Source organism: Schistocerca cancellata, chromosome 3, assembly GCF_023864275.1.
Source record: "Schistocerca cancellata isolate TAMUIC-IGC-003103 chromosome 3, iqSchCanc2.1, whole genome shotgun sequence".
Taxonomy (NCBI): Eukaryota; Metazoa; Arthropoda; class Insecta; order Orthoptera; family Acrididae; genus Schistocerca; species Schistocerca cancellata.
The window spans coordinates 280,376,198-280,392,454 of NC_064628.1; the positions used below are offsets into that span (position 1 = coordinate 280,376,198).

Genomic DNA, 16,257 nt, shown 5'->3' on the forward strand with positions numbered 1-16,257 from the left:
GTAGAACAGGCTCTCCAGGGCCAAGAGCTGAAATTCTTCCAAATGCAATTAGTATCCACTGAAGTTCCACTGAAATACCAAAGCCCCTGTGGGATCCACTGATTGACATGGATTATTCTTGGTCCTGCTTCCTCAGCAATAGTGATTTACCCAAGAGGTCAGGTGGAGCAGTAGCTGTGCCCAGCTCTCTGGTTCCTCCAAGAAGATATCAGTATCCTCAATCTTAAAATCACCTTTGGAAAGGGAGAGTACTTGCCGATCCAACAGTCTTGCTGCCACTTTTGAATGTCTCTTTGTGTGAGAGTTTTTTCTTCCTTATGAGAGGAGTTAGTTGCATGGGTAGAGAGGACAGCTTAGTGGGTCCCTGATGGTGTGCAGAGATATGTGGCCAATGTTCCAAGTCCATTGCTGATGACTTATGAATGGTTTCAGGGTCAAGTTAAGCTTTTCCTCCCACATGGAGATTGACGTGTGTACGTACTTATGCTTGAATCTGTGGTATTGGTTTGTGTGGAGGCATCATACTTAGCGACTGGCTTTTTAAGGGCCAATGCAAAACAAGAAGCAAAAAGGTTTCAAAACTTTGATAATCATTTAGCTTCACCATACGGTATGCAACTCTCAACTTTCAACACCTGAATTTTCCTTTCTTTGTTTTAAAACCTATTCTTCTTCTTCCATACAGCATGATCCCTGTAGCAGTTTAAACATTTCAAAGGAAGTGTACAAGGATCACCTGATTCATGAGCTGGGCCTCGACAATTTCCACACATAGCTCTCCCCTTACATACCACACTGGTATGACCAAATTTTTGACATTTGAAGCATTGCATTGGGTTGGGAGCAAATGGTTGAACCGTAAGATGGGTATAGCTTGTACGAATATGTTCAAGTAATTCTGGAGTGCTGAAGGTTAGAATAAATGTTGTCATTTTTTACAGTATGCCAATGACTCTCCTCATATAATTCTGCACTTCCGTCACACTCACTGTTTCTTCACACAACTCCTTAGGGTCCATCTCCAATACATCCGAGCAATGTCAATGTGCCCTTACAGAAGTTAAGAGTGTTAGGCAACTCAGATGATGATGATGATGATGATGATGATGATGATGATTGGTTTGTGGGGCGCTCAACTGCGTGGTTATCAGCGCCCGTACAATTACCCAATCTTTGCTCAGTCCAATTTTGCCACTTTCCTGGATGATGATGAAATGATGAGGACAACACAAACACCCAGTCATCTCGAGGCAGGTGAAAATCGCTGACCCCGCCGGGAATCGAACCCAGGACCCCGTGCTCGGGAAGCGAGAACGCTACCGCGAGACCACGAGCAGGCAACTCAGCCACAATGGGTAGCCACCTACGGCCTTGCATCCCAGAAGCTTAGATACTTCATGTGACATAGCAGTTTCAACTAGAAGTGTTCCATTACGAAGTTGTTTAATGCCTTTTAAGGACCCAGCAATACCAACCAATGCCTTGTGAATATAGAAAAGGGATACATTCTCAAAGTTTCCCTTAGCTCTCTCAATTACAATTGTTGTGTTCTCCTTTTGTACACAAAGAGAACAGTCCAATGAATTAACAGATACCGCCAAGTAACACAACTCTTTATTTAACACTGAAACACACTTATCACTCACTGCTGTGAGTGATGGGAATTGGGATGGAATTATTTATAGATATTTAATTCTTGATGTCCAAATCAAACAAAAAGCAACCAAAGACACTGAGCCGTGTGATACGGCAAGTCCGTAAATCTCGCAGTCTGAATGTTCTAAGTGCAGTTACTACAAACAGTGTCTGTTGGGCAGAATTAAACTCTATATATACAAGTCTGACATGAGCTCACCAGAGTGATGATGTGATGAATCTGTGGAATTCTAAATCTACTCCAACATGAACTCAGGATCAAACTTCCATTTTCATCCCTGGTGGCCATATTTCACAATTGCTTTGCAATGTATTTATGCATATTGTTATGTGGTTTCAAATATTTTTGTGTTTTTTATGTATTTGTGCACATTTTTACATATATGTGTGTATTTTTGCATATCTGTGTGTGTTTCTGCCTGTCTTCATATATTTTTTACATATCTTTACATCTCTTTTCACTTATCCAGCTCCTCTCACAACCATCAACACCTATTTTGCCTGTTTCTATGTCATTTCCATTTCCTTTACACCATTCCTGCCACAATGGCCCCTATCTCCATCTTCCTGCATCAGTTCAGAAAAGTATCGCTTTCCTTGGCTAAAGCCCACTGCCACATCCTGTTTCTCAAATGCTGCCTAAACCATGGACTCCCTCAAACAGCCTAACTGTAAAGATTCATTTCTCTGGACCTCACCCTTCCTTTCACAGTGACCGACATCTTTCCTAACCCTCACCAACCAGGTACTGCACAAAACACATCTCCATATCATCCCAGAACCACCTCTGCTCTCTCTGCAAGATATTATTACTCTGCAAACCCTACTCCGTATAACAGATCTCTCAGATTGATTCCCTCACTCTCCAGCACCTGGGGGAGCATTCCAGACACCACCCCTGTAAGTTATCCAACCTACAGACACCTTACTGCCACCTTGGGGCACCATTATCCAACCCCTATCATACCCATAATGTTAAAGTGTTCTTCCTCATCCACCCCTCATAGCAGCTAAACCCTGCCTAGCTGACCTTTTTAACTTGCCACATCCCCCAAACCCTCCTACCATCCCTTCACCAAATCCAGAGCCAAAACATTCCAGTAACACTGTTGTTCACCTTTACCAAAACCCTCAGCTCCACAGAAGATTCAGTCCTATCCAAAGGCCACACCTTTAGCCCTACAACCACATTTAACCATGCTAGACTTGTCAAAGACCTACTCTCCTCCTCCCAATCTCTCCAATGGAAGCACTTTTTTGCCACCAATCACTCCAACCAGAACCACCTTAATTCCAACATTGAACACTGCCTCTTCCAGTTATTACCACTATCGATCCATGATCCTGCCGCCCTCCCACCCACTGGTTACCTTCCAGAAATTCCTCACCTCCAATTGAGCCTCACCATCCTTCCCTATGCCCCTTTCTCAGAACACCAACCTTTCAGCAGAAGACAGAACAGCCATACACAGCCTCAAAACAAATCTTGACCTGATGATCCTATCTGCAGATAAAGGTTCCAACATTGTTGTTGTGAATCACAGTGACTACCTGGCAGAAGGCCTCTGCCACTTATCTGACTCCTCCACCTATAAATTCTGCCAGAGTGATCCCTGGGATCCAACACAAACTCCAATCCCTGCTTAAAGCCTTGAGCCTTTCCCAGAACATCTCCCCTGAATCCATTTCCCTCCTCACCCCTATGACACCCTGCACACCCATCTATGTGCTCCCCAAAATCCACAAACCAAACAATCCTGGATGCCCCAAGTGGCTGTTTATTGTGCCCCCCCTCCCCCCCCCCCCCCCAACTGAAAGAATTTCAGGCCTCATTGACCAACACCCTCCAACCAACTACCTTTCCCAATGTTCTTCAGACACCTAACACACTACTTCATTCCTCATACACCTTTCAACTTTAACCTAACCTACAACTACTTACCATTTGAAGGGAAGGTATATAAAAAAAAATCCAGGGCACAGCCAAGGTCACCCGCATGGCACCCTCCTATGCCAACCTTTTCATGAGCCATCTAGAGAACACCTTCCTAGCCTCCCAAAACACTAAACTCCTAGTCTGGTTCAAATTTACTGATAATATCTATGTGATCTGGACTCAGGGCCAAGACACCCTATCTTCGTTGCTTCACAACCTCAACACCTTCTCTCCCATCAGCTTCACCTGGTTCTCGTCAACCCAGCATGCCACCTTCCTAGATGTTGACCACCACCTTTCTGATGGCTCCATCTGCACCTCTGTCCATATTAAACCCACCACTCACCAACAGTAGCTGTATTTTGATAGCTGTCATATTTTTCACACCAATAAGTCCTTCCCATACACCCTGGGCACCTGAGGATGATGTATCTGCAATGACAAAAACTCCCGTGCTCAGTATGCTGAGGGTCTCACCAAGGCCTTCACATATACATACTACCCCCAGACCTCGTCTGCAAACAGCATTTCCCGTCACATCCCCAATTCTCCCAGCACCCTCAAGAACCAGCCACAAAGGAATGCCCCTTCATCACTCAATACAACCCCTGACAAGAATAACTGAACCACATCCTTCAGTAGGTCTCTGATTGCCTATCATCATGCCCCGAAATGGAACATCCTACCCAAGATACTTCCCACCACTCCTAAAGTTGTGTTACACCACCCATCCAACTTTCACAGCAACATCCTAGTCCATCCCTGTACCATTCCCTATCCCACCCCCATGCCACAAGGATCATATCCTTCTGGAAGACCCAGGTGATAAACCTGCTCAATCCACCCCCCCCCCCCCCCAGCACTTTCTATTTCAGTCCTGTCACATGTTTATCCTACCCCAACAGGGGCTGGGCCACCTGTGAAAGAAGCCCTGTCATTTACCAGCTCTGCTGCAATCACTGCACAGCTTTTTATATTGGTATGACTACCAACAATCTGTCCATCAGGAGAACAAAGTAGACCACACTGTGGCACAACATGCAGCTGAACATAACACACTTCATTTCAATGGCTGCTTCACTACCCGAGCCATCTGGATCCCTTCCCTCCACTACCAGCTTTTTTAAACTGTGCAGACAGATGTTATCCTTTCAGCACATTCTATGCTCCCCTAATTATCCCGGCCTCAACCTATCATAACATACTGCCCCCACACCCTCCACCCAACAGTTTCCACCCCCTCTGGCCTATCCATCATCTCCCCATTATCATCTCCCACCCTGTTTATTTGCAGCCCTCTGTCAATGCATCTACCTGTGTTTTCCTGCTGATCTTCTTTTTTGTTCCTTTTTTTCCCCACCTCCTTGGCCCACAACCTCCTGACACTGCGCCTGTTGGCAGCCTAGTCCCTGCGCACTCCACCAGACAGCATTTGTCTCCCTCCCCACCTGTACACTACCATCCCTTCCCCATTCCCTCCAGATTGCTGCTTTCATCCCACGTGATAGTTGCATTGTGTGTGTGTGTGTGTGTGTGTGTGTGTGTGTGTGTGTGTGTGTGTGTGTGTGTGCGCGTGTCTGTTTTTTACTGATGAAGGTTGTGGCTGAAATCTTTATGCAAGTGTCTTTTAAATGTGCCTGTCTGCATCTTGACATGTCTTCTTTATGGTAAGTAGCACTATGTCTTTTCCTACATTGTTAATAATTAAAAATGGTCACTTTCATGTGTGAACATGAAACAATATTTTAGTGTTGTGGCTTTTATCTAAATGTGTTTTTATTGGTGTACTCCATGAATTCAACGCCACTCATACTCACATGGTGTACAGTTAGCAGCTGTATTTATGCCTGTCTACATATTTGGATTTGGAATTTCTGCCTGGATATGAAATTGCAACAAATAAAAAAATACAACAGTTTTCGACAACCATAAGCAGTATTGTCCATAACGAGATTTTCACTCTGCAGCGGAGTGTGCGCTGATATGAAACTCCGTGGCAGATTAAAACTGTGTGCCCGACCGAGACTCGAACTTGGGATCTTTGCCTTTCGCGGGCAAGCGCTCTACCATCTGAGCTACCGAAGCACGACTCACGCACGGTACTCACAGCTTTACTTCTGCCAGTACCTCATCTCCTACCTTCCAAACTTTACAGAAGCTCTCCTGTGAACCTTGCAGAACTAGCACTCCTGAAAGAAAGGATATTGCGGAGACATGGCCTAGCCACAGCCTGGGGTATGTTTCCACAATGAGATTTTCACTCTGCAACGGAATGTGACAGGAGTGTGCCAGGAAGTTTCATATCAGCACACACTCCGCTGCAGAGTGAAAATCTCATTCTGGAAACATCCCCAAGGCTGTGGCTAGGCCATGTCTCCGCAATATCCTTTCTTTCAGGAGTGCTAGTTCTGCAAGGTTCGCAGGAGAGCTTCTGTAAAGTTTGGAAGGTAGGAGACGAGGTACAGGCAGAAGTAAAGCTGTGAGTACCGGGCGGAGTCATGCTTCGGTAGCTCAGATGGTAGAGCACTTGCCCGCGAAAGGCAAAGGTCCCGAGTTCGAGTCTCGGTCGTGCACACAGTTTTAATCTGCCAGGAAGTTTCATATCAGCGCACACTCCGCTGCAGAGTGAAAATCTCATTCTGGAAACATCCCCCAGGCTGTGGCTAGGCCATGTCTCCGCAATATCCTTTCTTTCAGGAGTGCTAGTTCTGCAAGGTTCGCAGGAGAGCTTCTGTAAAGTTTGGAAGGTAGGAGACGAGGTACTGGCAGAAGTAAAGCTGTGAGTCCCGGGCGGAGTCGTCCTTCGGTAGCTCAGATGGTAGAGCACTTGCCCGCGAAAGGCAAAGGTCCCGAGTTCGAGTCTCGGTCAGGCACACAGTTTTAATCTGCCAGGAAGTTTCATAGTATTGCCCATGTTTAATTGATAACTATTGTTTTGTTACAATATATGTGCGTATTATCAATTCAGGCAGTCAGTGAACAGTACTGCTTATTAAACAAGCCAATAGCAGAGGTGTGTTGTCATACATTCTCAAACTAAGGAGAGACAGGTGTCATTACTTTCTCAGACATAGCAGTAGATGCAGGCAACACAATCAGAGGAATGTGTACAGCATACAAGAGTGAAAAACTAAACAGTCAAGACCAAGAACATAGTCGGATTGGAACAGCAAACTGACAACTCCAAAAGTATCTCAAAGAGAGAGAGAGAGAGAGAGAGAGAGAGAGAGAGAGAGAGAGAGAGAGAGAGATGGGAGTTTTGCACCCATTACCTGCAGAAGAAATGTGGTAACACCACCAACTCAGGCCACGGTTTGGAGGTTTCCTCTGGCTATAAGGTGAGTACTACCCTCTCCCCCTCAATAAACCTCTAATAAGTACCTAATTAGGAAAACTAACCTACCCAAATTAGTCCACCAACAAAGCGGGACAAAAATTAAAAAAAAAAAAAAAATGCCGCACAGAGCTTTTCATATCGCACTAATTTCTGTTGCTGTTGATAGTTTCCTATTTTCATCTGCCCAGAAATTCTTATCTTTTCTTTTCATTTCGCTGCCTCCTCATAGATCTAGGGCATGTCTTAATATTTTCATTTTCAGAGTTACTAGATTCTCTACCACATTCATAGTTCTGACATTCAGCACACTGATTCTCAGAATGTTAACATTTAATTGGTTTTTCAAACTTTTTCTCATGATCACCTCTCCTTTTTTGGCAAACCCATCCAGGATATTTGAATAAGACACATCCATTGTGAAACTTTTTCAGTTACAGGTCACATTTGGTGAGGATTGTAATGTAACAAATTGAAACTCAAATACCGGAGTGTATGATACATCTCATTACTTATGATCATGATGCAAAACGATTGATGTATTATGTGATACACAGTCTATGATGTATTACTCAATACAATGCACCTTTTATTATGTTGTCTTATATTTATGGTTGTGTTTATTCCTTTTGCAGTTATTATTCTTTATGTAACACTGTTTCAAATAACTAAATTGCCTGTAAATGACAAATTACTGTGCTATTTCATTTTCAAGAGCGCAATACTTTGAAATTTCATGTAGCCATATCCTATTTTGGGTAAATGATAATGTCTAATCCAGAATGCTTATGGTTGACTCACGTATTACAGAATCATAAAATTAACAAATAGAAAGTTCTAAGAAAAACCTTAGTAAATTCGATTCTGATTATTGAAATTTCATAAAATATTTAGATGCAGCACATAATGTGTGTATAGCATTGTGCTTATGTAAATGGTTATAAGTCACATAAGAGTGTGCTAGAAAGGATGCAAATCATGTTTACTTTATGCATGTGCTGTAATGGTCATGAGTGTTAGTTGCCATTGAGACTGGACTTGGTGAGTTGATGTCAATTAAGAGTGTGCTCAAGGCAACAAAGATACCATTATCAATACCTCACCGAGTTTGAATGAGGTTGCGTAATAAGGCTACAAGAAGCTGGACGTTCTCTCTGCGACTGAATGTTCTTACCGCAATACTGCAGAGACTTAATGGGAATGTAGCCACCATACATGATTGCTGGCAGTGGTGGTCAAGAGATTGTGAGGTCACGTGGCACTACCAAGAGGGAAGACTATGGTATTCAATGTATGCCTCTGGTGCATTGTACTGCATCTATAGCAGCAATGTGAGTAGCATTTGGCACCACAGTATCATAATGAACTGTTACAAATCAATTACTTCAAGGACAGCTCCGAGCCCAACATCTTGTAACATGCAATCCACTGACCCCAAACCAACTGCCAATTTGTAACTTCAGTGTTGTCATGCAAAAGCTCATCCAAGGGTAGGGTGGAGGTCTGTTTTGTTTTCTGATGAAAGCTGGGTCTACCTCGGTGCCAGAGATGGTTGTATGTTGATTACGAGGAGGCCAGTTGAGGGCCTGCAACCAACCAGTCAGCGTGCTAGACACACTGGACCTGCACCTGGAGTTATGGTCTGGGCTGCTATTTCATACGGCAGCATGAGCACTCTCGTGGTTATCCCATGCACAGTGACTGTAAATTTGTATGTCAATCTGGTGATTCAACCTGCTGAGCTGCCATTTATGAACAGCATTCCAGGGGGCGCTTTCTAACAGGATAATGCTCACCCACATGCCACTGTTGTAACATGCTGTACAGAGTGTTGATACATTGCCTTGGCCTGCTCATCACCAGATCCGACTCCATTCGAGCACATATGGAATATCATCAAACAACAATTCCAGTGTCACCCACAAACAGCATTAACCCTCCCAGTATTGACTAACCAACTGCAACAGGCATGGAAATCCATCCCATAAACTGACATCTGGCACCCGTACAAAACAGCACATACATGCTTGCATTCAACATTCTGGCAGTTACACAGGTTATTAATACAGGGAGCGAAAGTCAAACCTGAATTTTTAAATGAGTGTAAAATAAACACAGATGCAGATACCATACAATCTTATTTTACATTAAAAAGTACTTAAGAAACATCAACACTTTTTTTTTCATTGTTTGAAAATAACATCAGCAAAATAGGTCCTCTTCAATCACGGCATTCTCGCAGGCGATTTACGAAGCTGTCCATCACATGACGGAGCATACCCTGAGAAATTCTCTCGTTTCCAGCCGGATTCTTGCTTTGAGATCACCACCATTACGAAGTCTTTCTTCGTACACTTTTCTCTTAAGGTAACCCCATAATAAAAATTCACAAGCTGTAAGGTCAGGTGAACGGGAAGGAGGGGAGGGGGGGGGGGAGGTGGGGGGGGGGGGGGGGGGGGCAAGGGCAAGCAGTCGCTCCACGAAGTCGTCATTACTCAAAGCATTAACCACTTGGATTTTGTGTGGGTGGTGATGTAAGTCCGACCTCGAAATCCTTCCGACAGTCCTGTCAGAAATTCCAAGCTTAACACTCTGTCTATGTGCTGATCTCCAGGGGCTTCTGCCCACAGCAATTCTTATACATACCACATTCTCAGGAGTACGCATTGTCTTCGCTCTGCAATCTCTTTTCCTCGTTATTTCACAAACGTTTTGAAAGTTTTCGACCCAAGTTTTTATTGAGTTAACCGAAGGCACCAAACTATTACAATTAATTTGAAAACACGCCTGGAAATGATGCTGAGCAGCTAGAAAACTACCACTTTTGTAGAATACTTTGCAAACGACTGTTGTTGCTTAGTCCACTGCTCCATGGCAACTGAAATGCTTTGTGTTGGGGAACGCAGTGGTGACCTTTGTTACTCTTCCCCAACTACTTCCAATGCTTCCGCGCACTAATAATAAACGCAGGTCTGACTGCCGCACCCTGTATATCAGCATTTCATATTTGCAATGACATATCTCATGCTTACATTAACCTGTAATCTTGCAATGTTAATCACTTACATATGTTACCTAGACATATGTATTCCTGAAATTTCATTACTCTGCATTAATTATTTTTTAGTGCTGTGATTTTTTTCTGCCGGTGTATTTAATAAATCGTATGAAGCACTGGAAATGTTCAAGAGCTGATCTATGACTTCCATTTGCATCATATAAAAGTCCACGGAAATATCCTTTCAGCCCAGACAGAGCCCATTTATCAAGAGAAACTAGTACGTAGCAAGTGCTCACTAACGACTGACTCTCTGCAACAGTCATAAAAATCAGTGGCACAGACCACACCATGAACCTGAGCTGCTTTTATTGTCATCATCTGGTCAGTTAAGATAAAATGTTCATATGCTATGATACATAAAATTTCACCATTCTACTGCATGGCAGTCCCTGGCCCCTGTAGTTTAGGATGGGGTTAGTCATCTTAAACAGTCCCCAATACAGAAAAAACACACCTAATGTAAACTGATCAAAAAGAAAGAACTCATGATATTAAATTAAACACAGTGTGTTTTGCATTCTCCCTTCAATATCTCAAGGTATCTCAAACTACAAGAACACCCACAATATCTACAAGTGGAATTCAGTAGCTTGGACCTCAATTTCCAGTTTTGGAGCTCACTACCCTATTTTTTCATTGACTTGTTATCAAAGCCTCGACTTTGACAGTGAAATTCAGCATTGCAACAAAAACTGTAGAAAAGTTTGAAAAATCCATCATTTTTTTTCTTCATGTTCAGTAAGGAAATTCTACTTTTACATCAGAGAACACAAAGTCATCATTCAGATCTAGCAAATATTAAATAAAAAACTAATCCATATGTATGAGCAATTACAAAAATAATTAGCAATTTATGTGAAACACGAGTTTTCACACTAACCTGGTCTTCCTCATTTTTTGCATCATCATGCATGCTTTTTCCCAAGAAAAGTCTGGATTCTGCGGACAGTCGAGCTGAATACTTAGTGCTCTATCTATTAAGATTAGACCTTGTTCATACCTTTCAACTGCCTGCAACATTTAGAGAGGAAAAATTCATATAACCTCTTCCACAACAAATTCTGCTGACTATTGGATAGAAAAATTTTAAAAATGATGATGGTGTGTGTGTGTGTGTGGGGGGGGGGGGGGGGGGGTGTCGCGCACGCACACACCAGCAAACAAATAAACAAGCACCCTCCCTCTCTACCCCCATCCCCTGCTCTCTCTCTCTCTCTCTCTCTCTCCCTCACCCCCCCCCCACACCCCACCCCTCCCCCTCCCACTACAGCACACATTCTTCACTATGAGACCAGAGACACAGTTTCTGCATAATACTCGTATCATATTCCACACAGGCTCTACCATATTGTTATGTGAAAGTAGCATCTCTAATGGAAAGGGCATAGCTTTTCGTCAGACTGTAATTTATCTTTGTTAAAGTGTATCTTTTATTAAGTGAGATTAGTTTTTCTCCCACATTATTTTTTGCAGCATGACATTTGTTGGCTGCATCAAACACAGTTAGTTGGTTATCATAAGCAATGTATGGTGTGACAGACCAAAGGGGAAAAATGTGTAAATAAACAACAATTGTTCTGACACTTTTTTAAATGCTTTTGTGGTTGATTCAATGAGTTGCAAGCCAGAGAGGGAGCAGCCAGAGCTAAACCTCTGGGACATTATTTCAGTTAGCAAACATTCACAGCAACATCAGTCCAGCAAAGTAGTGTTTGTAGCAACAGTATAAATAATGACACAAAGGACACATTTCAATTGGCATCCCTTGGCTGGCAAATGTGCTGCTTAGAATTTATAATCTTTGGAATAGAAGCAACTGGAAATTGAACAAGCATCAAAAGACTGTAGCAGGGAATGTGAATGGTCAGCTTCGGTTTATTAGGACAATTTTAGAAAAGTGTGGTTTAATTGTAAATGAGGGCGCATACAGAAAACTAGTGCAACAGATTCTTGAGTACTGCTCGAGTGTTTGGGATCCCCACCACATCAGATTACAAAAAGATACTGAAGCAATTCAGAAGCAGGCTGCTAGATTTGTTACCAGTAGGTTTAACCAACATGCAAGTATTACAGAGATTCTTCAAGAACTCAAGTGGGAATCCCTGGAGGGAGGATGAAGATCTTTTTCAGAAACACAATTTAGAGAACCGGCAGTTGAAACTGATGCAGAACAATTCTACTGCTGCCAATTTACATTTCATGTAAGGACCACGAGGATAAGACAAATAAAATTAGGGCTTGTATGGAAGCATATAGATAGTCATTTTTCCCTCACTTTATTTGCGAGTGAAACAGAAAAAGAAACAACCAGTGGTATACAACATTCCCTCCACCACACAGCATACAGTGCCATGTGGAGTAGGTATGAGGTCTGTTCAAAAAATTCCGGAACATTCATAATTTCGTGCCAATGGTATGTTGGAGCGAAATGCGATTGGCATCCCTACACACATCTGTGTTTAATGTGTAGCTGCCGGAAGTTTCATAGTTGGATGTCTGTTAGTTACTGTTCAGTGCTGTGCTGAGTAGAATATTGTGTCACACAGTTTGCATTTTCAAGATGACACAGCTACAGAAACAATGCTTATGCATTAAATTTTGTGTGTAACTCGAGAAAACCTTTATAGGGACGAACCAAATGAAGTAGGAAGCCTACAGTGATGAGTGCTTAAGCTGTATTCAGTGTTACAAACGATTCACATGGTTTAAAAATGGCCCGAGAGAATTTAAGGATGACCCTCATTCAGGATGCCCTTTGACATCTATCGAAGCAGCTCATGTCAGGAACGTCAAAGAAATGGTGCGTGCCAATCGAAGACAGTCTGCCCAAGAGATTGTAACATTTCAGTCCAATCATGCCATGAAATCCTGATGCATCTTGGAATGCACCGTGTTGCCGCCACATTTACCCATGGCTCATAAGTCAAGACCAGGAAAACCTTCACCTAACAGCCTCTGAAGAACTTTCGGATTTTGCACATGCGAACGAGATGCTCCTTAAGAGAATCGTAACCGGTGATGAGACGTGGGTCTATGGTTATGATGTTGAACCCAAGGTTCAATCTTCACAAGGGGTCGGGAACGGTTCTCCTGACCAAAGAAAGCTTATCAGGTCAGGTCAGATCAAATGTCAAAGTCATGGCGATAGTTTTCCTTGACTTTGAAGTATTAGTTCATCATGAATTCATGCCACAGGGACAAACTGTTAATCGATAGTACTATCATGACTTGTTGCAACACCTGCGAGAAAATGTCAGAAGGAAATGACCTGAAATTGATGAGACAATTCATGGCCCCTGCATCATGATAACACAACCACACATTCATCCCTTTTGGTGTATGACTATTGCACAAAAAACGAAATCACTGTGCTGCCTCCTCCTTCGTACTCTTCAGACCTGGCCTCTGCGGACTTTTTCTGTTTTGCAAGACTGAAAACCTCACTGAAATGATGAATATTTGTAATGACAGACAAGATAAACGAAAATTCACTGATGTAGCTTGACACAATCCTGCAAGAGGCGTATGAAGACTGCTTCCGAAAATGGAAACGGCATTGGAAATGGTATAGCAATTGAGAAGGAGAGTATTTCGAAGGAGACCATGCACAATAAGTAAGGGGTAACTGTAGAAAAATTTTGTGAACAAAGTTCCAGAATTTTTTGAACAGACATTGCATGCATATGACTTTGAGGTAGAAATGTTATGCAATATCAGAATTGTAATATTGTGGACTGATTACTGTATTATGAGTGACAAGAAATCCACAGCAATATACCTCTGAAATTTGATTAGAAGGGAACTGTGTAGGAAAAATGCTGATGATTCCATTGACATATAGGGCAGAAAATATTTTTCAGTGAAACTGTTAACCTTGAAAATAAAGAGTGCAAATACTTGTAAATAATCACTGAAGTACAAGAAGTAGTGCACATGACCAATTTCATATTTATCCATAATGGCATTGAAGAAAGAAAAGTGGAAGCAGTCTCCTAGCAAAAGTAAAGTGACTGAAGACAAAACACAGTAGAGCAGTCACAGTAAGGACTTTTACAAAAGACAGGGGGCAACAAGTCGTGCATTAAAAGTGAGGTCACACGACCGTATCAAGCAGCAGCTGTAGTATAGAGTGTACAACAGATGCAAGTATCAGGGTGTAGAAAGCTTACTGAAAACAGATAGTGGATGTACATAAAATGTTAGTGATTGCATGGTTCAATAAAAATGTTACCATTACAATCTATAAATAATGCTAGTGAATTAAGTTTTATTTCATCTATAAAGGTAAATTAGATAATATGTTTTCTTTGGAATAAGCTAAGTAGGGATAAGAAAATTTAATAGTCATGGGTGACTGGAATTCGAGAGTAGGAAAAGTGAGAGAAGGAAACATAGTACGTGAATATGGATTGGGGGAAAGAAATGAAAGACGAAGGCGTCTAGTATAATTTTGCACAGAGCATAACTTAATCATAGCTAACACTTGGTTCAAGAATCACAAAAGAAGGTTGTACATGTGGAAGAATCCTGGAAATACTAGAAGGTATCAGATAGATTATATAATGGTAAGACAGAGATTTAGGAACCAGGTATTAAATCGTAAGACATTTCCAGGGGCAGATGTGGACTCTGACCACAATCTATTGGTTATGAGCTGTAGATTAAAACCGAAGAAACTGCAAATAGGTGGGAATTTAAGGAGATGGGATCTGGACAAACTGATTAAACCAGAGGTTGTACAGAGTTTCAGGGAGAGCATAAGGGAACAATTGTCACAAATGGGGGAAAGAAATACAGTAGAAGAAGAATGGGTAGCTCTAAGGGATGAAGTAGTGAAGGCAGCAGAGAATCAAGTAGGTAAAAAGACGAGGGCTAGTAGAAATCCTTGGGTAACAGAATAAATATTGAATTTAACTGATGAAAGGAGAAAATATAAAAATGCAGTGAATGAAGCAGGCAAAAAGGAATACAAATGTCTCAAAAATGAGATTGACAGGAAGTGCAAAATGGCTAAGCAGGGATGGCTAGAGGACAAATGTAAGGATGTAGAGGCTTATTTCACTAGGGGTCAGATAGATACTGCCTACAGGAAAATTAAAGAGACCTTTGGAGAAAAGAGAACCACTTGTATGAATATCAAGAGCTCAGATGGAAACCCAGTTCTAAGCAAAGAAGGGAAAGGAGAAAGGTGGAAGGAGTATATAGAGGGTCTATACAAGGGCGACGTACTTGAGGACAATATTCTGGAAATGGAAGAGAATGTATATGAAAATGAAATGGGAGATACAACACTGCATGAAGAGTTTGACAGAGCACTGAAAGACCTGAATCGAAACAAGGCCCCGGGAGTAGACAACACTCCATTAGAACTACTGACAGCCTCGGGAGAGCCAGTCCTGACAAAACTCTACCATCTGGTGAACAAGATGTATGAGACAGGTGAAATACCCTCAGACTTCAAGGAGAATATAATAATTCCAATCCCAAAGAAAGCAGGTGTTGACAGATGTGAAAATTACCGAACTAACAGTTTCATACGCCACAGCTGCAAAATACTAACGCAAATTCTTTACAGACGAATGGAAAAACTAGTAGAAGCCAACCTTGAGGAAGATCAGTTTGGATTCCGTAGAAATATTGGAACACATGAGGCAATACTGACCTTACGACTTACCTTAGAAGAACGATTAAGGAAAGGCAAACCTACGTTTCTAGCATTTGTAGACTTAGAGAAAGCTTTTGACAATGTTGACTGGAGTACTCTCTTTCAAATTCTGAAGGCGGCAGGGGTAAAATACAGGGAGCGAAAGGCTATTTACAATTTGTACAGAAAGCAGATGGCAGTTATAAGAGTCGAGGGACATGAAAGGAAAGCAGCGGTTGGGAAGGGAGTGAGACAGGGTTGTAGCCTCTCCCCGATGTTATTCAATCTGTATATTGAGCAAGCAGCAAAGGAAACAAAAGAAAAATTAGGAGTAGGTATCAAAATCCATGGAGAAGAAATAAAAACTTTGAGGTTCGCCGATGACATTGTAATTCTGTCAGAGACAGCAAAGGACTTGGAAGAACAGTTGAATGGAATGGACAGTGTCTTGAAAGGAGGATATAAGATGAACATCAACAAAAGCAAAATGAGGATAATGGAATGTAGTCGAATTAAGTCAGGTGATGCTGAGGTAATTAGATTAGGAAATGAGACACTTAAAGTAGTAAAGGAGTTTTGCTATTTGGGGAGCAAAATAACTGATGATGGCCGAAGTAGAGAGGATA

At 42.1% G+C, this 16,257-nt stretch overlaps 1 protein-coding gene across 1 annotated transcript in view; it reads right to left on the minus strand.

The window, feature by feature from the left end:
- The window catches only part of LOC126174941 (protein spartin), a 130,699-nt gene that overhangs the window by 105,988 nt on the left and 8,454 nt on the right, over positions 1–16,257 (minus strand). Inside the window, exon 2 of the mRNA XM_049921398.1 lies at positions 10,868–10,998. Coding sequence (XP_049777355.1) covers positions 10,868–10,998 — 131 coding nt within the window. The remainder of the gene's footprint in view (positions 1–10,867; positions 10,999–16,257) is intronic.